This window comes from Cucurbita pepo, chromosome 14 (genome assembly GCF_057944985.1).
Source record: "Cucurbita pepo subsp. pepo isolate OVF chromosome 14, ASM5794498v1, whole genome shotgun sequence".
NCBI classification, from domain to species: domain Eukaryota; kingdom Viridiplantae; phylum Streptophyta; class Magnoliopsida; order Cucurbitales; family Cucurbitaceae; genus Cucurbita; species Cucurbita pepo.
Genome location: NC_141811.1, coordinates 4,413,032 through 4,437,136, shown reverse-complemented (window position 1 = coordinate 4,437,136; position 24,105 = coordinate 4,413,032). Strand labels below are relative to the sequence as shown.

Below are 24,105 nucleotides of genomic sequence, written 5' to 3'. Positions count from 1 at the left end.
TATAGGTGATAGTCGCAGCACCAAGAGCTTTCAAGGACAGCTGATTACGCTTGTTTTGTTCGAGATGAGCGTTATTTTAATATGGGTCGGCCCATTAAAATTTAAAAAATTATTAAACATAAAATTAACCTAATTTATAAATAAAGTAGAGGAAGAGAGTAAAATATTGGATAGAATAATAAAAGAAGGAAAAAGACATCACAAGCCTCGCCCCCACCCATCTACATCATATGCTTTTTATTTTTCCCTAATTATTATTATTATTTATTTATATTATTTATTTATTTATTTATTGATTTATTTTAAGTAAGAAATGGATCGCTCCTAAATCCTAATCCAAAAGAATATCCTCGGTAGCGTAGCGCTCACTCAAACACATAATATCAAACCATTCATGAACTGCCACGTGTTCCACTGTTTCTCTCTCATCGTTTCCTCCGGATTTGTCTCACTAAGCACGTGCCTTCCGCGAGCGAAATAAATAAATAGATAAATAAATAAATAAATAAATAAATAAATAATTAATTAATTAAATAAAAAAAGAAAAGAAAAGTCTTCGTCTTCTCTCTCTCTTTCCCGACCTTTCATCCCTGTAAATTACCTAAAGCCCAACCTCCAAAATGTTCCTATTGTATTCTCTCTCTCTCTCTCTTCGAGAGAGATAGGTCTTCTTCTTCTTCTTCTTCTTCTTCTTCTTCTTCTTCTTCTTCTTCTTCTGGTCTTCACTTATGGCCGGAATTTGTAACGCTGTTTGATTCCTGTAATGCTGTTGTTTTTTCTTCTACTGAATCTTGGGTTTCAGTTTGAGATAACCCTAGAATAGAAGCTACCGTGTTTGTGAATTGTTTTGTTTCTGGAGGAGGAGGTGGAGGTGGAGGATTACGACTACAGCGTTGTTTTTTGTTGTTTGGTTGTAGTTTCTCGGCTTCTTCGTCTAGCTTCTGCTCTTCTGCTGCTTGTTTGTGTGTGTGTGTGTGTGTGTGTGTGTGTGTGTGTGTGTGTGCGTGCGAGTGAGTTTTCCATTTTGGTTTGTATGGTTTGTCCATCTCTGTGTTTCTTTGAGGCTGTATGATTCTTTCTTATGCCATGGAACAACCTGATGCCAAGGATTTGAGGGACTCTGCGGAGAATTCCTCTGGTGAGCTCATTGTTTCTGCTTCGAGATTTGTTTCGGTTTGTTGTTGTTTTTTTGTTCGTGGATATATGGAATTGTTTTGTCACTTTTGCGATCGAGTTCTTCTGGAGTTTGTTTGGATGTGCTGACTAGTCGGTGGGTGAAGGATTTTGTTTTTGGTGTGATATAGAGGGCTGTAACGTTGTGTAGGTAGTTTGGGACCTTGGGTTGGATGGTTTTTTTAGTTTTTTTTTTTTTTTTTAATTATTCTTGGTTACCTTTTGTGGTTGATTACTTGTAGTTTAATTATGTTTTGCTTTCATTTCCATCTGCTTGTGTTGAAGTTTTTCTTTGTGCTGAAGCTGTTCTTGTAACTTTTCTGCAAGTATGCTTTCATTTGAATGTTTAATGGCATCGATTGTTATGTATTGTTGCCTTCAAATCGGTCGTTTTTGTGGCGGTATGATTCGTTAAATCTGACTTGTGGCCAAGGGGAGGTTAAATCTCACAATGACAGAAGGCTACCAGAGACCTTCATTGTTTGATGATTTGTTGTCCAATTTTTGTAGTAAAGTTTTGCATTCCTGTTTTATTCTTTATTTGTAATTTGTGAATTGCTAGTTCGACTGGGTTTCTTCCATGTTATAGGACGTTTTGGCTGAAAGTGACTTGAAACTTTTGGGGATGGGATTATTGTTGTTAGCTATTAATATCTTTTAAATGGTATGCCCTAGCCTTTAATTCCCATAGCTTTTTTTTTCTTTACTCTGGTTTTTAGTTTCACTGTTATTAAATCTTGTTACTCAGCTGCTGGGTCTTAGTTCCCTCAGTTTGTATTTTCTTATTCTCGTTAAGGGTCTCTGTCTGCTATAAAACTGAACTATCTACTGGGTTGTTTTGAGACATATGTAGGGAGGTGGAATTTTTCAATTGGAATAAATTTAATGGCCCTCAGTTTTTGGCTTTTTTCCCCCCTACCTTATTTTGTAAACGATTGATTGATAATCTTAGTTTTATCTATGCAGCTAATACACTCTTTGATGCTTCACGATATGAGTTTTTTGGTCAAAATGTCGTGGGAGAAGTGGAGCTGGGAGGTTTAGAAGAAGATGAAGACGTTCCTTTATTTGGATCTACAGATGAAGAGTATCGTCTATTTGTTCGGGAAGAGGTAGGTTTCATTTCACTGTTATGTTTCTTGAATTCTATTTTTTTGCCTGAGGTCAGGTTTTCATTTTTGTCATCTGGGAATTGAGTTTTAAGATCGCATGTTATTGCAGAGTGGGAGTTATAATAGTTAACTTATTTCTTGGGTAGATTCTCATCTCTACACTAATTAAGGCTTTTGATTTATTGAATAGGGTCCTCAGTTCGCAGTAACTAACGTATAAAAGGTGTCAATGAGCCAGTGGTCTCTAAGAAATTATCAGTTAATCATAACAACTAACTCCTTGTGTTGCTTTGCCCGTGAGTTTTTGCTTAGCAGCTACTTTCTATTGATTTCAATTGTTTGCATTTTGAAATCTTGTTTGGGCTGTGGTGGAAAGTCGATACTTTTAGGGTAAGCCCTACCCCTAATCTTACTTCTGGTGCAACGTTGAAGGAGATTTTAGCTGTCCCAATTGTTCTAGGTCTAATGAAGGACCTTATGGCTAGTTGAAATTATGTCCATCATTTTGTATGTCCTTGTACATTCTTTCATTTTTCTCAATGAAGGCTCGGTTTCTTAATGAAAAAAGCATGTGTATTGTATAGGGAATTTCGGTTGGGAGAAATGGATGGTTTTTAAAATATAGCTATCATTATCCTGGTAAAGTTGGGTATTGATTATGAAGAATATACGTCAGATGCCAAATATCTGGCTATATCCCCAATACACTAAGTACTTCCTATTATTACACAAAATACCCTTCAACGTCTCTCATCAAATTTCATGAAGGATGGCTTTGGACCTGGTGAAAGAGGTACTAGTTGCAGGTGGAAACTGACCTCAAAGAAGCTTTATAATCTGTTAAGATAATAAGAAGGGTACTGTCCAGAAACCTTTTTGATGCAGGATCACAAGGAAATCATATTTGGATTTGACACCAAACCATTCCAGCCTCTCTTGTTTCCCACCCCCGAAAGAAACTTGATGTCCCTGCAGTTTCTAAAAAAAGGTTGTGAGTTTCTAAAAAAATAATAAAAAAAAATGTTTTGATGCTAGCTAGAGTTGATTGAGCCATGTTGAACCTGTTCCCCACAGACAAGGTGAAATTCCCATTTTCTTCAGATTACTAATCGTCCTCTTCAACCCCAGAATTTTAGTATCTAGTACTGCTTAGAATTCTCCAAGGCGTGGTATTCAAGAGCCAGTCCTCTACTACACCCAAAGTTTTCTGTTTTAATTTTGCTTTCTTTTATACACATTGATACCTTCAATGCCCGACATATTTACACGTATATACAGCATGGCCTTTTCTCTGAGTGCTTGTGAGTGAAGATTTAAATAGTTTTTGGCTAGGAACAACTGGAAGAACGTTTTTCTAATTTGAGGTGCTAAAAGAATTTAAAAAAATTATTGTTGATAGGCAAGCAGTCTTTAAATATTTATAGTTCTCTTTTATTGACGAACAACTTTTTCCGACTCATTGGTGCCAAAAGTACAAAATTTGGACACATCTGTCTTAATACTAAAAGTTATATATACTTTCTTGGGGTATTTGGATTGAGAGAAATAATAGGATAGATAGATGGAGCGATTGTGTGAGGAGGTCTTGGAGGGGGCTAGGTTTAATACCTCCTCACAGGCAACTTTTTCGTAATTGTGATATTGGTTTGATTTTGGGATTGGGTCCCTTTCCGTGGTTAGTCCTTGGGTTCCCTTTTGATTATTTTATTTTATTAGTTTAATATATATTTTTTGTCTTCCTTATCTTTCTTTCATTTTTGTCGATGAAAGTTTGTTTCTTATTTGTTTCTTTAATTTCGTTTTACTGCTTATGAATGAAGATTTGGAAGGTTTGGGGTTCTTGTAGGCTCGGGCAATATGTCATAGCCTGTTTATCCAGCCGAATCTAGTGAATTTTCTTTTTCATGCTTTCCTTGGATTTAAAATAGTTCTTGTGGTTAAATGCGCATATGCAAATTTAACACAAAAAGATTTTGGGCTTCTATTTGGACCTGTCATGCAGGTTTTTTATTATCCTGATAATTAGTGATTCAAAATCTATGGCAGACGTTTTACCATGCAGTTTCTCTTCTTTAGTTGGACTACTTGTTCTTCATCACAAGCATAAACCTCCTCTTACCTTTATGTATCAATGTTCTTACCTTTGTGCACGGATAATACTTTTTTTAGGATTTTAAACGGGTATCATGTGTGATGTTACTTTCCATGCGACTGGGATAACTATTATTTTCTTTCATCTTCTTCTCTCAACTGTGCCTGTGCCTGATATGATGACATGGTTAAAGTTTATATTTTGAAATTCATCGACTAAATACTATATTTGGTTCCTTGTGAACACTTTTTGGAACAGGCTTTATGCTTTATGCTGATTACATATCTAAGTACCACTATTGAATGTCGAACGTTAGATGTCGACCATTTCTAACGTTTATTATTCCTGTTTTTGTTTTTCTTGTTCTTTTTACTTTTTAGGTTTTGAATATGCAAAGTAAAATACATATATATTTAAAAATGCATGTGGAAGATATGGGTATCAGAATTAATTTTATTTTTTATTTTTTCCTTTTCAGAGTGCAGGGTTGGGATCTTTATCGGAAATGGATGATTTGACAAGTACTTTTGCGAAGGTATGCCTCCATTGTCAATTATTCGTATAAATGTGAAATTAATCTCTTGAAATTTTTTGTTGGTGTGATCTATTGATACGTTTTTTTGGTTTTACTAAATATCCAATTGCTTTTAATTGAGAAAAAAGTCCAGATGATATGCAACAGTTCTCTTTTCCCAAAATAATGATGCAACAGACGTGATTTCAATTTTGTTTATTACTTTGCTAAAAGATTTATACCAACTACCTACCATCATGATAGCAGTTGCTTTGGTTACAGGATAGTTACAACTACTCTACTAACAGAAAATATATTAACCCATAGAATACTATACGAGCCTACGCATACATCAATTAAAATTTATCAAGAAGATAATAGTAATGAACGCACATCTGAAGCTCATGCATTACAGACAATAAACTAACTTGCTTTATAGAAGAAACTAACTTTTTTTAAAAAGTGTTTCTTGTTTATGTACTGGTTTATAGCAACGGCAGTCTTGATCTGAATATTTCTTTAGTTTTGATTCTCCCTTGGAAAAAAAAAATGTTTTTAGTTTCTTATTGGAAAAAAAAAAAAAACTCACTCATAGTGATGCACTTTCATTGCTCTTGTTTTTTTATTAGAATCTAATGTGTTGGCCCCTCTGCATTCTACCTGAGTTTATGTTATATTTTGGAGTTGGTGTTATAGGTTGTTTGGGATTGCTGTGGTGCGTAATAGGACTGTTGGTCTCTGATTGAGGAGATTGTGATGAATTTACCCTTCCCTGATAAGGGGAATGTTTCGTGGCTAGCTTGTTGGTTTGCTATCGTGTGGGAAATGTGGATTTAAGAACAATAGATTTCTCAGAGAGTGGTGAGGTCTTTAGAAGAAGTTTGAGAAGGGGTGAGGTTTAAAGCCTCTGTGGGTGCATCCCCTTTTCGGATTTTTTTTTTTTTTTTAAAATTACAAACTTAGCTATTCTTTTGGATTGGAGTCCATTCTTATAGGTTGTTGAGAGCTGTTTTGCAGGCTTGTTTTTTTTTTTTTTTTGGATTTTCTTGTATCCTATTTTATTTCCCTCAATAAAAGCTAGGTTTCTTACCAAAAAAAAAAAAAAAAAAAAAAAAAAAAAAAAAAAAAAAAAAAAAAGAAAGAAAGAAGAAGAAGAAAGAAAGAAAGAAAATAATAATAAATAAAATAATAGTTTACTGTCTATTAATATGAATTTACAATATTCTACACCCATCAATTTTTCCGTTCCACCAGTCATTGTTCTTTCTTTCTTTTTCTCTTCTTGTGCATGGAAATAATATTTTCATTGTTGTGTCACTCATTTTTTTCCTTTTGTTTCTTTTGTACAGTTGAACAAAGTTGTTACTGGACCAAGACATCCAGGAGTCATTGGCGATCGAGGATCTGGTTCTTTTTCTCGGGAAAGTGAGTTTTTTATTCTCAGTGGAATTTCTATATACACACATAACTGCGTTTACATATTTATTTGTTTATTTGGATAAGAAAGATAAATTTGTGTATTCATAGAAAAAGGGAGGAAGTACAAAAGAAGGAGATGGCTACCCCGAACTGCCAGAGGGGACTCCCAATTGGCATAAATTTGCAACAAAATAATACTATAAAAGTTGCTGTGGAGAGAGAGCACCAAAATAGAAGATTATATCTTAGTTAGATCCCCAAGAACCTTGTAAGCTCGAGCTGTGCTTATGTCCCTGGACAAGTATTCCTATCCCTTTAAAGTTTCAAACAAAAGTCTCCGAAGGAGGGCCACCAGTGCATTAAATCAAAAGATCTTGATCTTGGCCTTGCCCTTAAATAGGTTTAGTTTGACTTTTGGGGAAGGCCTAGCTTAACTTAAAAATACTGAAATGCTCAAACCTACAATAGGCTACAAATGGACAAAGGAAAACAAGATATAGGTCATCTTCCGGATTTTTCCTGCACATTACGTTCCTGTTAGGGGGACAACGATGCCAAAAACATTCTTTTGCAATCTGTTGCCGGTATTAAGTAGGCCAAAATGCCTAGCAAACTCTCACACCTCCTTGACACCTTAGCTTTCCAGATGGTACCGATAAAGGGATTGATTAACATCAGCCTTGTCACCATCTTATTTACAAAAGATTTCACTGAGTATGCGCCATCTCGCTTGAGTGACCACTTCTTTTTATCTTTCCTATTACTAGGAATAAAACTCATGAGAAGGCTTTTCCCAATCCACAATCTCTTGATCTAAAAGGGTTCTTCTAAAATTAAGCCCCATACCCAGTTCCAGCAGACCAGCATCGTGCTTATGATATTTTTTCTTCAGTTGATTTGTTGCCTCGTCCTTAAAGTTATAGTTTCATTATTAGTTCTAATGTTCTAACAGTAATTTATCTCTCTTTGTGCTTATGATTGTATTATCTTCTTTAGGTTCATCTGCAACTGATTGGGCACAAGATGGAGACTTTTGTAATTGGTTAGAGCAGCATGTATTTGATTCAGAATGTGCTCAGGAGGAGAAGAGATGGTCATCCCAGCCTCAACCAGATCCGAAACCTTTGTATAGAACATCCTCTTACCCTCAGCAACAACCTACACTACAGCACTATTCTAGTGAACCAATTCTAGTACCGAAATCTTCTTTCACATCCTTCCCTCCTCCAGGAAGTAGGTCTCAACATGGTTCACCTCGTCACCTACATATTTCATCCCTTGCGGATGGTAGTCAGTTACCCTTATCTGCACCAAACATCACTTCTTTATCCAAGTCTAATCTGCAGTTAGCTGGTATGCATCATGGCTTGCATTATGGAGGCAACATGCACCAGTTCACCACTCCCGGCCTTTCTTTTAGTAGCAGGCCACAAAATCAGTGGATTAACAACGCTGGTCTATTACATGGAGATCATTCACATCTGTTTAATAGTATGATGCAACAGCAACTATCTCATCAAAATAGCCTTCTTTCCCCTCAGTTATTGTCAGCTCATCAACAGCTGCAACAGCACAGGCTACATCATCCAGTTCAACCATCTTTGGCGCATTTTGCAGCTCTTCAGTCTCAGCTGTATAATGCCCATTCACCATCCTCACATAGAGCAATGCTTGGATTGACTGATGTGAGAGATCAGAAACCTAAGTCGCAGAGAGGGAAACATAACATGCGCTCTTCTCAGCAAGGTTCTGAAACCGGTAGTCAAAAGAGTGATAGTGGATCCATCCAGTTTAGATCTAAGCATATGACAGCTGATGAGATTGAGAGTATTCTGAAGATGCAGCATGCTGCCACCCACAGCAATGATCCTTACATAGATGACTACTATCACCAGGCTCGTGTTGCCAAAAAAGCTGCTGGTTCAAGATCGAAAAATGCATTTTGTCCATCTCGAATAAGAGAGCTTCCATCCCGATCTCGTAGTGGTTCAGATCAGCATTCTCAATCCACAGCTGATTCATTGGGAAAAATACCCCTCACTTCTATTCGGAGACCTCGCCCCCTCCTTGAAGTTGATCTTCCATCCTCAGGTTCTTGTGATGGTAGCACTGAACAGACAATACCTGAGAGGCCTCTGGAGCAGGAACCGATGCTTGCTGCTAGAATCACCATTGAAGATGGTCTCTGTCTTCTCCTTGATATAGATGATATTGATCGGCTTTTACAACACAATAAACTGCAAGATGGAGGTGTCCAGCTTAGACGAAGGCGGCAGATGCTGCTGGAAGGTTTGGCAGCATCACTTCAGCTTGTTGACCCACTTGGAAAAAGTAGCCATGGTGTTGGCCCATCTCCAAAAGAGGACATCGTGTTCTTGCGTTTGGCCTCTCTTCCCAAAGGTCGAAAGCTTCTTTCTAAATTTCTCAAGCTGCTCTTCCCTGGTAGCGAGCTAGCACGAATCGTCTGTATGGCCATTTTTCGTCACTTAAGGTTCTTGTTTGGTGGACTTCCATCTGATCCTGGAGCAGCTGAGACAACATCTAATCTTGCGAAGACTGTTTCTGCCTGTGTTAATGGTATGGACCTTCGTGCACTAAGTGCTTGTCTCGTTGCAGTTGTCTGTTCCTCAGAGCAGCCACCACTACGCCCCCTTGGAAGTTCTGCTGGAGATGGAGCCTCTATTGTTCTGAAGTCCATTCTTGAAAGGGCTACTGAACTGTTAACCGATCCTCATGCTGTTAGTAACTGTAGCATGCCTAATCGTGCTCTCTGGCAGGCATCCTTTGATGAATTCTTCAGTCTCCTTACCAAGTACTGTGTGAGTAAATATGAGACTATAGTGCAGTCATTATTTTCACAGACACCATCAAGCACCGACGTTATAGGGTCAGAGGCATCCAGAGCCGTCAGCCGCGAAATGCCTGTGGAGCTTCTTCGTGCTAGTCTTCCTCACACCAATGAGCCCCAAAGGAAGCTTTTAATGGATTTTGCCCAGCGTTCCATGCCAGTTGCAGGATTCAGCGCCCATGGTGGAAGCAGTGGGCAAATGAATTCAGAATCAGTTAGGGGTTAGGAATGGAAATCATGATGAAGTACCAGGTAAATGATGTTACCAGCAAGATGGTGATTTTCTGCATCGCCTCACCTCCTTCAGGAAGTGTAAACGTTCTCGGTGTTCGATGAGGCAGGAGGCGATGACCGGTAAGTGGCTGGCCATATCACAGGAGTCAGCTTGAGGGGCTTCTACTTTATCTATCCATTTCAGCGTTTTCTTTTAACATTTCTTAAGGAAAAAAAAAAAAAAAAAAGTTCATCGAAAAATGCTTATTCTGTTTAATAATAGTCATGCATAAATGTGTATTATCAAAATTCTTAATGGGGTTGTGACGGGAGCTTTATTTTGGTGCTCTGTCTTTAACTTGAGGCTGAAAAGTCCAGAAAGTAGGTGTTGTAGAGAGCAGCAGTCATTCTGAAACTTTCAGGAGTCTTCTCTTTCCAGACTGATTTTTTTCTTTTATTTGGAAGATGTATGTTTGTTCAAAGTTTCTCCAGGCCATTCTCTCCGTGATCTCCCACAGCTGGATTACAAGTATATGATGTCTTCTGGTAAAATTCCAGCTCTCCCTGTCTTTACCTAAATGGGCTGGGCTTTAGGATACGATTCATTTCTTAGTGGGCTGATAGTTGGGCTGTTGGGTTGTTGGGCTGTGGGTTTTACTCTCAATTTAAATGTAGAGGCACCATTTGGCCCAACTTCTACCCCCTCCCCCCCAAATGTGTTTGATTCTTTTAGGATGCTTTATTTTCTTGCTGTCAAATGCTTCAGAACAAAAGATGCAGATTCTCATTCCAGAGATTAGTTTCGATCAGGTCGTGTCCTGATAGATGTTTCTGTTGCACTGTAACTCGGGGTTATTGTGTTTTTGTTTACACGTTCGAAACGAATTACTTTCTTGTAGTACTTTTTTTTGCTTATTTCCATTCAACAATACAAGAATGTAAGTAGAATAAGAGTACAGATGAAGAGTTTTCGATTGATTGATCGATCGATCGATTGTTTGATGATGTTGGGAGGCTCGAACTTTGCTTGAATCAGGTAAGCGGTTTGGTTATTACAATTTGTGATATGGAGACATTGATCGAATTCTTCTTGCTTTTCTCCTTTGTAGGAATCTCTGCAGAGATTTCTTAATGGGGAAACTTGCATTCCCATTCCCATTCCCACTCTTTGGCATTTGCAGCAGACTCAACGATTCTCGGTCGGTCCATCTCGAGTTGTTGCTACTCCTCTCTCGGCTTGCTACCCATAGTATGGCCCTTGCCTACAATGTTGTGTACCCAAAATAAAGATTATTCATTAACTCTCTATTATCTTCACTGATCACTATCTCTTGAATGTAGGCATGCCACGAAGTGGACTTCGACCATTGAACTATTACTAACAGATGCTCGGATTCTAAAGTGAGTTCGGTATGACTTTTTTTTTTTAATGGCATCTTTTAGAAAAAGCCTTCGAATCCCTTTTAGAGTTTCTAAACCCTTTTCACTAAGAGTTAGGGTAAGTAAGCATATGAGTTTTAGAATGAAAAGAAAGGAGATGGGGAGTGAGCAATTACCTGGAGCTCAGTAAAGTCACAAAGGGAAAGTGTTCCATTATAGAACACCATGATCTGCTGCTGTTGGTTCAAAGTAAATGGCATAGCCATCCTACATCCATAAAAACACAAACCCAAATTCCAATTTCCATGTAAGTTTTAAACAAACAAGAAAATGAAGAACAAGAACAAGAACAAGTAGTTCTCTCTCACATGGAGGGAATTGCAGAGAATTGGAAGTTTGGCTCTGAAACAGAAGAAGATGGCCACAGCCCAAGCTCCAAACTGAACTCCCTTCCCATTTCCCAATCTCCAATACACAATCCCTTTAGCTCTAGAACTCCAATGAGACCTTTTATATATAAGAGAGAGGGGGAGAGACAGAGGAAGATGCTTATTTAGGCAAGAAGAAGAGAAGGTGCCTAATTTGGGGGTAATGCATAAATCACAAGGGAATAATAACAAGGAAGAGAGAATAAGAGAGTTATAAAATAATATCTACACGTTTAAGAAGGGCTAAGCAAATGGGCATGTGCAAAACGAGAATTTGGAGAAACATGCAAACCAAACAGAGAAATTAATAGGCAAAAACAAAGGGTATCATTTGCACAAATTGCAGCTCTTTTTGCCAAAAATGGCGATGGCAATGGGTAAAGGCATTAGGTTTGATTAGAGGTTTTGAAGGCGTTTGTGGAGATTGGTCACATGTGATGAATTGAAAGACATACAAAGTTCCCCACTTTGTTCTATCTTTCTCTCCATTTTCCACCCAAAATCGCCTTCTTTCCTTTCCTTTCCTTTTACTAATATATCCTCGTTTTCTTTCCAAATATCTCTCGTTTTCTACCTCTAAATCGATTTGAATCGAAAATTGATTTGTAGGTCGAACAAACCAGATGAAAAATCAAGAACTCGACCATCTATTTCATCTTAATGTTCTTGTTTGTTTCATAATTTTCACTTTTTAATCTAATCTATATACGTACTTTGAAAACACGCAATATCCGTGCTCGTTAAAAAACACTTAATTCTGAAAGAATAGGAGATGGATAGAAAAAAAAAATAAAAAAATAAAAAAAATACAATCGAACACTTGCAAATGAACGATTTCCAAACTTTCACACCAAAAATGTCCAAATCTAATCTAAACAAATATTGAACAAAACTATCAAATTTGACACCCATGATTAAATTAAAGAAAGGGGTAAAGTTCAACGAGAAACTTAATATTATTTTTGAAAAAATACGATAAAATCTTTATAAATACATCAATACTTTTTCTTATTTAAATTGTATTTTTCTAATGATTTTTAAAATTTTTATTTCATTTTAGGCTCTAAACAATTCGAGTTTAGGTATTTTGGGTTGTCTTGCAAGTTTTACCTAAAATACTATCGTAATTATTGTCTTAATTTCTTCTTTAACCATTCAACAAAAACCTTTACTCATATATTATTAATTATGATTATTTTAAATGCTAGTTTGTGTAGACACGAGGCTATTTAATTAAGTAAATCAACAAAAATCATAAAATCATAATTAATTTACATATTAATTATGATTTTGATTAAAAAAAGAACTAATGAGATTATTTTTTTCCTTCCAAGTGGCACAAAATTGTTGGAAAATTGTAAAATTTGTAAAAATAATTATTTATTTTTATTTATTTTTAAAGGGGTTCAGAAAAAAATTAAAAATAACAAATAATAATAATAATAATAATAATTAAGGTTAGGTTTGTGGAGCTAAGAACAATGTGTGTGCATTGATTAGATCATGTGAAGTGCGCTGTAGGTCTCTCACATGGCACGTGCGAGTTGTTCTTATATTGGAAAAACACTGTTTCGAGCCACTCATGTGCCACCACGTGGATTTCACAATCTTAAAAACATCTCTCTACTACATTGCTTGATGTTTGTTTGATTGATTTCCGGCCGCCAAACTTAATCAAATAAGTTCATATCAAAAGTCGATACTTAGATTATTTTTCACTTTTCAGATGAAAAAAAAAAAAAGAAAAGAAAATAAATGCACATTTTTGCGGATGGGGATCGAGTAAGGTTGAAGAAGTGTAGTTTTCGTAATTCGAGATATGCTACTAGAACAGTTAGCAATGAGTTTGGCTTGTTATAAATGATATCAGAGCCAGACACCAGGTAGTGTGCTAGCGAGGACACTGGCTCCTAAAGGAGGTGGATTGTGAGATCCTATATTAACAGGGTGTGAAAACCTCTCCTTATTATACGCATTTTAAAAACTTAAGGGTACGCCCAGGAAAACACAAGGAGTACAATATCTACTCGCCGTGAACTTGAGCTATTATAAATGGTATAAGAGCCAGATACCGGGCGGTTGGAGAGGAGAACAAAACATTACCAAGGTGTGAAAACCTATCTTTAGTAGACGCGTTTTAAAAACTTAAGGGTAAGCTCAGGAAAACACAAAGAGTACAATATCTACTAGTTAAAATAAAATAAAATAAAATATTGTGACGAATAAATGAGATGAAAGAAATTAAAAATAAAAATAAAAGGTCAATTTGGGAAGAAAAAGACTTCCCCAAAGAAAAGTAGACAAATAGATTTTAATTAATTGATGGTTGCTAAGTGGTTAAGGAATTGATGGATCCAACTTTATTATAAATTTGTATAATATTTTTTGCAACAAAAATGTGGAATTTCTATTTTTGGAAAAAGCTTTGGATTGGAATTAAAGCCTTATTCCTAATTTTTTAATTGATTTTTACGTCTATTTTTTTTTATATGTTTCGAATTTTAATTTCGAAAAAAAATATTATTAAAGAGTCAAATGTACTTTTAAGAAAAAAAAAAAATTAAAATTTACTCGTACCAGATGAGATAAGAGGTTGCATTTTTAAGTGAAGACGTGAATAAAATACCCATAAAAATATTGAACACGTGAGTGATTAATTTTAGTACTTGATCGGTGTGTTTAAGATTTTTTTTATTGAGTAAATTTATGAATTTTAAAAAATATTTAAATTTATTAATTAAATATATAATTAAAAAATTTAAAGGTCCAAATAAATATAAATTTTTAGGTCATAAATAAAAAAATTAAATTATATATATAAAAAATACTCATTAAAATTTTTGTGATTAAATTTATAAAATGAATAAAAATGGTGTCTACTTAGATGAACTAATAGACATGGTTCAAAATTGTGAGGTTGCTGGTGACATGTAACATGTTGAAGTGAACAATATCTACTCGTGATGGGCTTGGACTGTTACAAATGGTATTAGAGTTAGACATCGGACAGTGTGTTAGCGAGGACGTTAGTCTCTAAGGGAGTGGATTTCATCTACTCGCTATGGGCTTGGACTGTTGCAAATGGTATTAGAGTCATACAGTGCGTTAGCGAGGACGTTAGTCTCTAAGGGGGTGGATTTAATCTATTTGTGATGGGCTTTAACTGTTACAAATGGTATTAGAGTTAGACCGTGCGTTAGCAAGGACGTTAGTCTCTAAGGGGGTGAATTTCATCTACTTGCGATGGGCTTGGACTGTTACAAATGGTATTAGAGTCATACAGTGAGAACGTTCGTCTCTAAGGAGGTGGATTTCATCTATTCGTGATGGGCTTGGACTGTTACAAATGGTATTAGAGTCAGACCGTGCGTTAGCAAGGACGTTAGTCTCTAAGGGGGTGAATTTCATCTACTTGCGATGGGCTTGGACTGTTACAAATGGTATTAGAGTCATACAGTGAGGACGTTAGTCTCTAAGGAGGTGGATTTCATCTACTCGCGATGGATTTTGACTGTTACAAATGATATTAGAGTCAGACATCAGACAGTGCGTCAGCGAGGACGTTACTCTCTAAGGGGGTGGATTTCATCTACTCGCGATGGGCTTGGACTATTACAAATGATATTAGAGTCGGACATCGAACAGTGCATCAGCGAGGACGTTAGTCTCTAAGTGGGTGGATTTCATCTACTCGCGATGGACTTGGACTATTATAAATGGTATTAGAGTCAGATATCGGACAGTGCATTAGTGAGGACGCTAGTCTCTAAGGGGGTGGATTTCATCTACTCACGATGAGCTTAGATTGTTACAAATGGTATTAGAGTCAAACATCGGATAGTGCGTCAACAAGGACGTGGACGTTAGACTCTAAAGAAGTGGATTTCATCTACTGGTGATGGGCTTAGATTGTTATAAATGGTATTAGAGTTAGACATCAGTGAGTTAGCGAGGATGTTAGTCTCCCTAGAGGATTGTGAAATCTCATATTAGTTGAATTTAGAAGTATTATTTATTTATTTATTTTGATAATTGTAACCTAAACGAGATTATACCCAAGGCGGGAAGCAAAACTAAAGAAGAAAAAGAGGCAAATTTCAAAACCGAGTTCGATCGCGGAGGGAGAGAGATGAAGTTCGAAGCTAAGAGGAATTTTGATTTCGATCTCGGAGATGACGACGACGAGGATTTTCTTTCGGAGGTGGCCGCGGCGGAAGCTCGTGCCCTAGCTAGTAAACGTAGAAAAATCCCCAATCATACCATCGATCCGCCCAAAAGAGCGATCGCGGAGGTTACGAGCAAAGTTTCCCCTAATGCAGATGCGGAAGGGATCTACATCGCCGCTTTGAAAGGAGATCCTATTATCCTCTCTCAACTTTCTGGTCGGATAGCCAATTCTGGAAATAAAGGGTTCATCTCTGCGAATACTACTGCTCATGCTCAATCGGAGGGTGGTGGCTCGTGTTTTAAATGCGGGAAATTAGGGCATTGGGCTAGAGACTGCGATGCTCCGGGAAGTGGAGGGTCTTTCAGCGCTTCAGGAAATGATACGTCTGTTGCCGAGAAATCATGCCCCTGCGGAATGGGAGTTTGTGTAGTACTAACTGCGAATACGGAGAGGAATCGAGGTCGAAAATTTTACAAATGTCCCGTTCGACAGGTGAGGAGGCTGCGTTCTTTTTTTAGTATCCTTTCTTCCTCTTCCCCAATGGTCGCCATTGTTGAAGTCATGTAATGATGCCGCGCAAACTTGAGAATTGGAACATCGATCTTGAGTTCTGATGAATTCATGTCCTTATTCATCGGATTGATGCTGGGTTTTGTCAAAAATATATAAGCAGCTATTAAGAACCTTGAGGAAGATATCGGTGTTGCTTAAACCTATGTAGCATTCATGTAGAAATTAAATTAGTAATGCGTAATGTAATATTGCCACTGATTCATATAATTTTTCTTGACTAAAACAGTGTTACTAAACTTAAATTTTGCTATACCATTGTGAGTTCAAAGCTCCTTAGATACTTTTTCTTGACGCAATAACTTTTTATCATCACATCGTTATATATCATGCTCCTACTATCTTTTGATATACATTTAATTGCTCTCAGGAAAATGGTGGCTGCGGATTCTTTGAGTGGTGTGACAATGCCTCTTCAACTAATATAATGACTTATGGAAGCCAAAATCGTGCATCAAGTTCTTCATTTTCAGACCTTAAGTGCCCCTGTGGTGCTGGTTCTTGCATAACGCTAACAGCCAAAACAGGGGACAATGTGGGGCAGCAATTCTATCGTTGCCCTTCATACCAGGTAATTTTATAGCAGAAATGTTTGTGCAGCAGTTTTTATTGTCTTGTTTAGATTTCGGGTTGCTGAATTTTCATTTTCATATTAAGAAGAATGTCATGAACTATCCAATTATCTGACTGAACTGTGGCAAATCTTGAAATGTATACGCATTTTGATGCTTCATTCAGACTGATTGGAAGAAAGTAAAATTTGCTCTAATACCTTGGCTAAGTTTAATGCTTTTCCTACATTTGTCTCATTTTTTCAAATTTACTTTATGGTCCCAATTTTATGACTTTTCATCTTTCGATCAATTGAATTTGCTGGGAGTTGAAAATTATGGTCTTGAAGGTGGCCTAGATTGTTGCAAGCAATTGAGTAGTCGCCAATTACTCTGCATATGTCTAGTTGGCTTAAACGACTGAAGTGTATAAAGACGGATGTTATAGTTACATTATAATGAACTAAGGAAAGAAAGCAACCTTAAGGGAAACGAACCAATGCTGGCACGGACAGCATGTAATTAGAATATGATTAATCCAAAAATATTTGGCCTCATTATACCTTCATGTCAGGTTCATATATACCAATTTAAGCACAATCAAGAGAATATGAGGCCCCCAATCGTGAATGCCTACTCCAGGATGGGTAAGGTTAGTTAGTGGTAGGTTATGTACGGTTGTTGGGCATGAGATTGAGCTAGGCCTTTAAGGGTCAGGTTGTGTTTTAGGCAGGGGTATGGAATCTTTTGTAATAGAGCAGTCTTCTAAGGTTTTGAAGAGTTTTCTACCCTATTGAATTGTTTGGTTTATGTTCTTCTTGTTTCTCAACGGTGTTATCGTGTTCTCAACTTAAATTCAATCAAATAGTGAGGGAATACCCTTATGGAGAATAAGTGGATTGCCGTTTTTAGTGGTCTCCCTGCCTTTTAGATGGTGGGGTTGTTTCATCTGTATATCACTTAGTGATGACATCCACCCAAGGTTTGTCCTTCTTTACTTACTTTGTCCACAGTTCCTGTTATTGTAACTTGTCATGAAGAATAGGTTCATGAATCTTTTAGAATCATGAACAATTGTGCTACATTCCCCTCTCCTATGTATTGGAATTTATTTGGCTCATCTCCCATTCATTTGATTCATCTCCAAATTTTGATATATGAATCATCTTGATTCATGTATGACACTAATAAAGGGTTGTCTAAGATGGTTGAGAGACATTGAGCTCGATTGAGTTTGAGTGTCATTTTAGGAGGAACTTTATTGAGAGATACTACATGTAAAAGTGTGAGATATACACTCTGCATACACTTTGATTATTGAGATTGGTTGCTGCCCGTGGATGTAGAGGAATTTCTTCTCTCCAAACCACATAAATCTTTGTGTCTTTAATTTCTATTTTGTGGATGTGTGACTGCGATCGATCTCGCTTCCGCTTCCGTTACAACACCTGTGTATCTCTTTAAATTTTCTAGTTATGTGGTAAGGGTAATTGCCAGCACCAACATCATCTTAACATAGTTCTATGGAAATGTTTCAATGCTTGCAAATTGCCCAAGTTGTACAGTACATATATATGAATTGATCTTCCTGTTGTAATTCCTCATGAGCGGAAATCAAATCTGTTTTGCAGGCAACTTGCGGGTTTTTCCAATGGTGCAAGGAGCCATCCATGGCAGCCAAGAATCAAGCGAGTGGCTCTAAGGTCTACGGCAACACAACCGACACAAGCAAAGGCATGCCTGCGACTGCAAGGGCGGGTTCTTCCTGTTATAAATGTGGGGGCGAAGGGCATTGGGCTAGAGATTGCTCGCAATCACTGGCACCATCAAATCCTCCTCCAGCAGAGTTTGGCAGAAACCAATCTTCTTCAGCTGGAAGCTGTTTCAAATGTGGGAAGCCTGGCCATTGGGCGAGGGACTGTTCTAATTGTTAATAACAGGTATTACCGACCCTCTGGCTGCTTCGTTTCAAGGTCTTTTTAGCAGTTGTTTAAGCTTGTAAATTCACAACTCACCTGACATTTTTGCTTATTTGGTACACACTCTCCTATTATGAATTTCACATTTACTCCTCTTGAGTGGATGATTTTGATATGGGTTACTTAGAATTTGGTTTCGGACTCGAAGGGCAACTCAAACTAAAGGAAAGAAGGGCATTCCTTCGATCTATGACAACAAGGGATTGGACTCGAACTTAGCTCGAACTTTATTTTGCTTAGTTCCTAAATTTAATGGAATTGGAGATGAGTTCAAAGGAATTCAATACTTGCATGAAGACATTGACCATAGACTATGCTTAATGTTAGCTCTTATTTTTTATATCATCAAAATAGTATATTATTTTATAAAAAGATTTAAAAACTTTATGTAGGGTATGGTTAAATATAAAATTCAAATATCTAAATATTTATTAAATTTTAAAATATCACAATTTTGTTTAGACACAAAATTAAAAGTTTTAGTAAAATTGATTTGTATGTTTAATAAAATTTTAAATTTTTAATTATATATTTTGTAAAAACATAGTTTTTTTAAAAAATAAGTAGGTTTTACTTTACTTCCATACTGTTAATCATAAATTTTATAATTTATTTTAAATATCATTATTCTTAAACTTTAGACGTCTTAAAATTATTATTAGAATATAAATTATTTATAATTTTAGACAAATGTTAGAATATGACGATGACTTGTACCGAGATGGGATATGGGTGTTCAAATTTTAGTTCGAGAGGGTAGTTCTTAAACGTTTATAAAATGGAGGGTAATAATGTAATTTTTGAAAGAAAGTTTATAAAATGGAGGGTAATAATGTAATTTTTGAAAGAAAATACGTATTTTTTAAAAATAATTATCATAATATTGTTTTGTATTAAAAAATCAGAATTTAATAATGAGAATCGTTGAATTGTTTGATTATCCAGTGGAGAATTAACAGCAAAATAATTAGCCTCGTCTTTCCTGTCGTTTACTATAAATTTTCTTCTTCTTCTTCTTCTTCTTCTTCTTCTTCTTCTTCTTCGCTCTCTCTCGCTCTAAATTCCCCAACTTTTCTGCAGAACGGAGGAGAGTAGTGCTGTGGTTTTTGTAGCGGATTGACTGTAATTGAGAGTAGAAAGTAAGGCGTAAGAATCAGCGTTCTTGTACCGGATTCTGATTCCTGAGTTTCCAGATGACGAAGAAATATCGGAATGGGGAAATCTGGGAATTCGAGCGAGAAATGTCCGGCAGAACAGGCGGAGGAGGAGGAGGTGGAGGAGTTGGAGGAGTGATTCTTGGAATTGATGGAGGAACAACCTCCACCATCTGCGTTTGTGTTCCCCTTTTACCACTTCAGCAGTCTCTTCATCTTCCTGATCCTCTTCCTCTTCTCGCCCGAGTCGAAGCCGGCTGCTCCAACCATAACAGCGTTGGCGGTACTTTCTCTCCCTTTGTGCCTATACTTTTCTTCAATTTTGACTGGTCTTTCATGTTCTTCTGCACATGTTTCTCACTATTCTTCCTGGATTGGTGGCTGTATTTTGCTAGATTATTGAATGGGAAGTTGTAGGGATAGGTACAACCTTCTGGTTTCATTTATTCTACAGAAATGCGAGTAGCCTCAATTTTATCTGATTTTTCGTTTGGTAGAACAAAAGTACATGTACCATGGCTATCATCTGTGAATTTATTTAGTTTTCATGAACGAACTTTAAGTTTGAAGGAACTAAATAATTTCAAGTAGCATGGCTTTATGAAGTTAATGAGACTATTGGTAGGAATTAGCCGAAGGGTGGAGATGAAACTCATAAAAGTATGGAGACCATACTAACACAATTACAAACATAACGATGAAATGCATAATTTAACCAAAAAAGACCAATGAAAATTCAAAGTTGCAATGCATAATTTAAAACCTAGTCATCTTTGTGTCGATCAAAGGCAACCTATGAGTTCTTTTTTTTTACTGGCTTTACTGGTTTTATGTTGTGCCATTTGATATGTTTTCAAAAACTAAGATGCTGAGAGTTAAGACAGTAAACTCTTAGTTTGAATTAGTTAGGAAAAAAATGGCTGGTTGGTTTCTAAGTATTTTATATGAGATTTTAGTATTGTAGGTCCTTGGAGTAAATTTGCTTCTCCCTTTCAGAAACTGCTGCAAGGGAAACGTTGGAGCAAGTTATGGCTGAGGCTCTTTCAAAATCAGGTTCAGATCGGTCTGCAGTTCAAGCTATTTGTTTATCTGTTTCTGGTGTAAACCATCCAACGGACCAGCAAAGGATTTTGAATTGGCTCAGGTATGGGCCATGGAAAGATTCTTAGATGTTTCGATGATACTATGTTCCTTCTGTCATTGGATTTATGGTGATGGGCATGTTATATACTCATTTTTTAATCTAAAATCTTAGGATGACCGTTGTTCTTTCTACTTAGTTCATGTAGTGTTGCGGACTAATTTTAGCTGTTTATACTATACATATCCCTTAGTGGTGTACTTATACCCGGATATTCATTAACGATCTGAGTTAGGTCTCAAATCAATTCCCAGGATCCAAGCTGCTATTCCGTTCACAAGCTTTTTTGTTCTATTTCATATGATATCTGAATCTCATGTTTAGGGATCAAGTATGTTTTTATACGCTTCTGATTATGTGCAGAGATATGTTTCCTAGCCATGTCAAACTCTATGTTCGAAATGATGCTGCGGCTGCTCTTGCAAGTGGTACCATGGGAAGGCTTAGTGGTTGTGTTCTAATTGCCGGCACTGGTAGTATTGCTTTTGGATTTACTGATGATGGAAGAGAAGCTCGAGCAGCTGGTGCAGGACCAATCTTAGGCGACTGGGGAAGGTCTCTTTCTCTCACTCCCTCACATGGACGCACATTTTTAAATTGGGCTATGATTGATCGCATGGGTATCATCTTATTTGTTTCCTAATACTTGTCTCATTATTCCTTGTTGATCGTGTGGTGAATTTTAATTTTTACTCCCATAGTATTGCTCTCAATATGGAGCACGTGTGTTCATAATCAGTCGAGGTTTTAGAGTAAAGTAACTATATGAAATACTATAACTCATTGGAGTTGTTAAGATAATTTTGTTTCATGTTTGTTTGTCTGTTTCAATTATGTTTGTGTTTTAAAACTATGTTTCTGCACTCCATGCTGATCTATATTGATACATCTCTGAGAGTGTTGTGCATTACGTGCACATTTTTATTTTCTTTTGCCACTTTTCATTGAAGGTGATACTTTTTGTAATTTCAGTGGGTATGGCATATCAGCGCAGGCTTTAACTGCAATTATAAGAGCGCATGATGGTCGTGGTCCTCAAACAAAGCTCACAAATAGCATTCTTCAGACTCTTGGTCTTTCTTCTGCCGATGAACTCATTGGGTATGTACACTTGTCAATTGGCATTACCTATCACAAACTTCACTGTCTCCTCTTTTATATTCTTTGGTGCTATTTTCGGACAATGTAAATTAAACACAGTAGAAGGAATAAAATATGGTATGAAAAGTACTGTATCGTGCACGATTGATTAGGAATGGATCACATATATTTTTGGTTATCATTGAAAATTAGGTGGACCTACGCAGATTCATCTTGGGCTCGAATTGCTGCCCTTGTTCCTGCTGTTGTGTCATGTGCAGAAGCAGGGGATGAAGTTGCAAACAACATCTTGCAAGATGCAGTTAAGGAATTGGCTTTAAGCGTGAATGCCGTTGTTCAAAGACTCGGATTGTCTGGTTCAGGTACTGCAATAGTGGAAATCTTTGGTCGTAGTTAATGAACTTGATTCTCCTGTCCCCAAAGCTGGAAGTGCCTTTTTGCTAACGGCTTCCTCTCACCACTAGTAGATATTGTCTTCTTTTGGGCTTCCCTTTCGGACTTCCTCTGGGAGAGGTTTACACACCATTATAAAGAACACATTTTCTAGGAGAGGTTTCCACACCCTTGTAAAAAATGCATTGTTCACCTCTCCAACCAATGTGGGATCTTACAAGCCACCTCTCTTCGGGGCCCACTGTCACCCTTATAAACAATACTTCGTTCCCCTCTCCAACAGATATGGATCTCACAGTCTACCCCCCATGGGGCCCAGCGTCCTTGTTGGCCCTCGTTTCCTCTCTTCAATCGATGTGGGATCTCACAATTCACCCCCATCAGGGTCTAGCGTCCTCGCTAGCACACTGCCCAATGTCTGGCTTTGATACCATTTGTAACAGCCCAAACCCACCACTAGCAGATATTGTCCTCTTTGAGCTTCCCCTCAAGGTTTTTAAAATGCGTCTACTTAGGAGAGGTTTCCACACTCTTATAAAGAATGTTTCGTTCGCCTCTCCAATCCACCTTCCTTCGGGGTCCAGCGTCCTTGCTGGCACTCGTTCCTCTCTCCAATCAACGTGAGATCTCACAATCCACCTCCCTTCAGCGTCCAACATCCTTACTGGCACTCGTTTCTCTCTCCAATCGATGTGAGATCTCATATTCTTTGCGATAAAATTCGTCTCAACTTATTTCTCTTTAAAATTCGTCTCAACTTATTTCTCTTTGGATATGTACTTAAATGTGCAACAAAATTGATAGTGAATAATCTCAGTCTATGTGCCTTTAAAAGCTTTGGAGATGTTCTCTGTCTATTTTTTATTTGTGGGTTTGTGTAAAATGCTAATGATCGTGGATATTCTTTGGAATTAGGATTCCTAGAAACTTCTTGTAGATTCATTTAAGAAAATAATTAAGGGAACCATGCAGGCAAATGAGGGTTCAATAACAGGATAATACTTTCCTTTTTGAATTTTTTAACCAAAGCTTTACCGCAACTCTCATTGTTAGCATTAACATCGCAGATGGAAAGGGCTCTTTCCCCCTTGTCATGGTTGGTGGAGTTATTGAAGGAAATAAGGGATGGGGTATAGCGCAAGAAGTTATAAACTGCATTTCCAAGGACTACCCTGGGGTAGTTCCCATTTGGCCTAAGGTAATCATATTGTTTATTACCCTCTCTTCTCTGCATGTGTTTTTACAAATATTCAATGAAAACATGTTCAGTTATTGTTCTTAAATCTTTCCATGGACAGACTTGATTCTTAGAACAATAAAATATTGTTCTTTCTTCAAATCACAAGTATATAAACAGTGATTCCAGATGTGCAAAATAGCCCTGCACGTGTCTGTTCTTTGTTCCCATGCTTTCATTTATATGCATATGAGGCCTTGCAATAATCATCCATACATTTTCTTGAACTAAAACCAGGTGGAGCCTGCAATTGGGGCTGCATTGTTAGCCTGGAATTTCTTGAAAGATTCCCATCAAGAATAAGGCTTTTAAAAAAGTGACTGACAAATATTCGTAAGTTGTCATGATTTGTACAGAAGCAAAAATTCTGAAGGGGGCAATGAGCTATTTAAGTTCTCGGTATTAATATAGGCAATTTACTAACGTATATTGCGTCATTTTATTTAATAATCATTGGGTGATTGAAGAAATAAATGCTGTATCTGCCACTTGACAGAGGATGTGTTCAAAGTGATGTTAAAACATCAATGCATGATCTTAGTGCATTTGCTGCAATGTCTGCGTTACTATCAACTTGAAAGCAATTCTTCTCGAGTACTTGAGCTCTTTATTTTGGTTCTTTGTTCCATTGA

General features: G+C 37.1%; 4 protein-coding genes across 5 annotated transcripts; 3 read left to right on the top strand and 1 right to left on the bottom strand.

Annotated features, from left to right (window-relative positions):
- The first annotated feature begins 548 nt into the window (after positions 1 to 548).
- LOC111810394 (protein PAT1 homolog 2) lies at positions 549 to 9,853 on the top strand. Of its 2 annotated transcripts, XM_087117394.1 has the most exons (6): positions 549 to 979; positions 1,014 to 1,138; positions 2,140 to 2,285; positions 4,856 to 4,912; positions 6,241 to 6,316; positions 7,307 to 9,853. In XM_087117394.1, the coding sequence occupies exons 2-6, from the start codon at positions 1,069 to 1,071 to the stop codon at positions 9,382 to 9,384; spliced, it is 2,427 nt and encodes an 808-aa protein (XP_086973520.1). In that variant the 5' UTR covers positions 549 to 979; positions 1,014 to 1,068; the 3' UTR covers positions 9,385 to 9,853. The 2 variants fall into 2 exon arrangements, with proteins under 2 accessions (XP_086973520.1, XP_086973519.1); XM_087117393.1 differs by having other exon boundaries at positions 550 to 1,138.
- Positions 9,854 to 10,249: 396 nt separating this feature from the next.
- On the bottom strand, positions 10,250 to 11,295 carry LOC111810700 (protein TIFY 5A). Its single transcript, XM_023697456.2, has 3 exons — positions 11,120 to 11,295; positions 10,928 to 11,018; positions 10,250 to 10,633 (listed from the first exon to the last, which is right to left on the bottom strand). Exons 1-3 carry the CDS (start codon positions 11,206 to 11,208, stop codon positions 10,424 to 10,426), a joined length of 390 nt encoding a protein of 129 aa, XP_023553224.1. The 5' UTR covers positions 11,209 to 11,295; the 3' UTR covers positions 10,250 to 10,423.
- Positions 11,296 to 15,229: 3,934 nt separating this feature from the next.
- Positions 15,230 to 18,562, top strand: LOC111810284 (uncharacterized). Its single transcript, XM_023696969.2, has 3 exons — positions 15,230 to 15,839; positions 16,288 to 16,488; positions 18,100 to 18,562. Exons 1-3 carry the CDS (start codon positions 15,309 to 15,311, stop codon positions 18,400 to 18,402), a joined length of 1,035 nt encoding a protein of 344 aa, XP_023552737.2. The 5' UTR covers positions 15,230 to 15,308; the 3' UTR covers positions 18,403 to 18,562.
- An 877-nt stretch (positions 18,563 to 19,439) lies between these two features.
- LOC111810936 (uncharacterized) lies at positions 19,440 to 24,101 on the top strand. Its single transcript, XM_087117208.1, has 7 exons — positions 19,440 to 19,884; positions 20,598 to 20,745; positions 21,106 to 21,297; positions 21,715 to 21,843; positions 22,036 to 22,205; positions 23,304 to 23,434; positions 23,711 to 24,101. Exons 1-7 carry the CDS (start codon positions 19,641 to 19,643, stop codon positions 23,774 to 23,776), a joined length of 1,080 nt encoding a protein of 359 aa, XP_086973334.1. The 5' UTR covers positions 19,440 to 19,640; the 3' UTR covers positions 23,777 to 24,101.
- Positions 24,102 to 24,105: the final 4 nt, after the last annotated feature.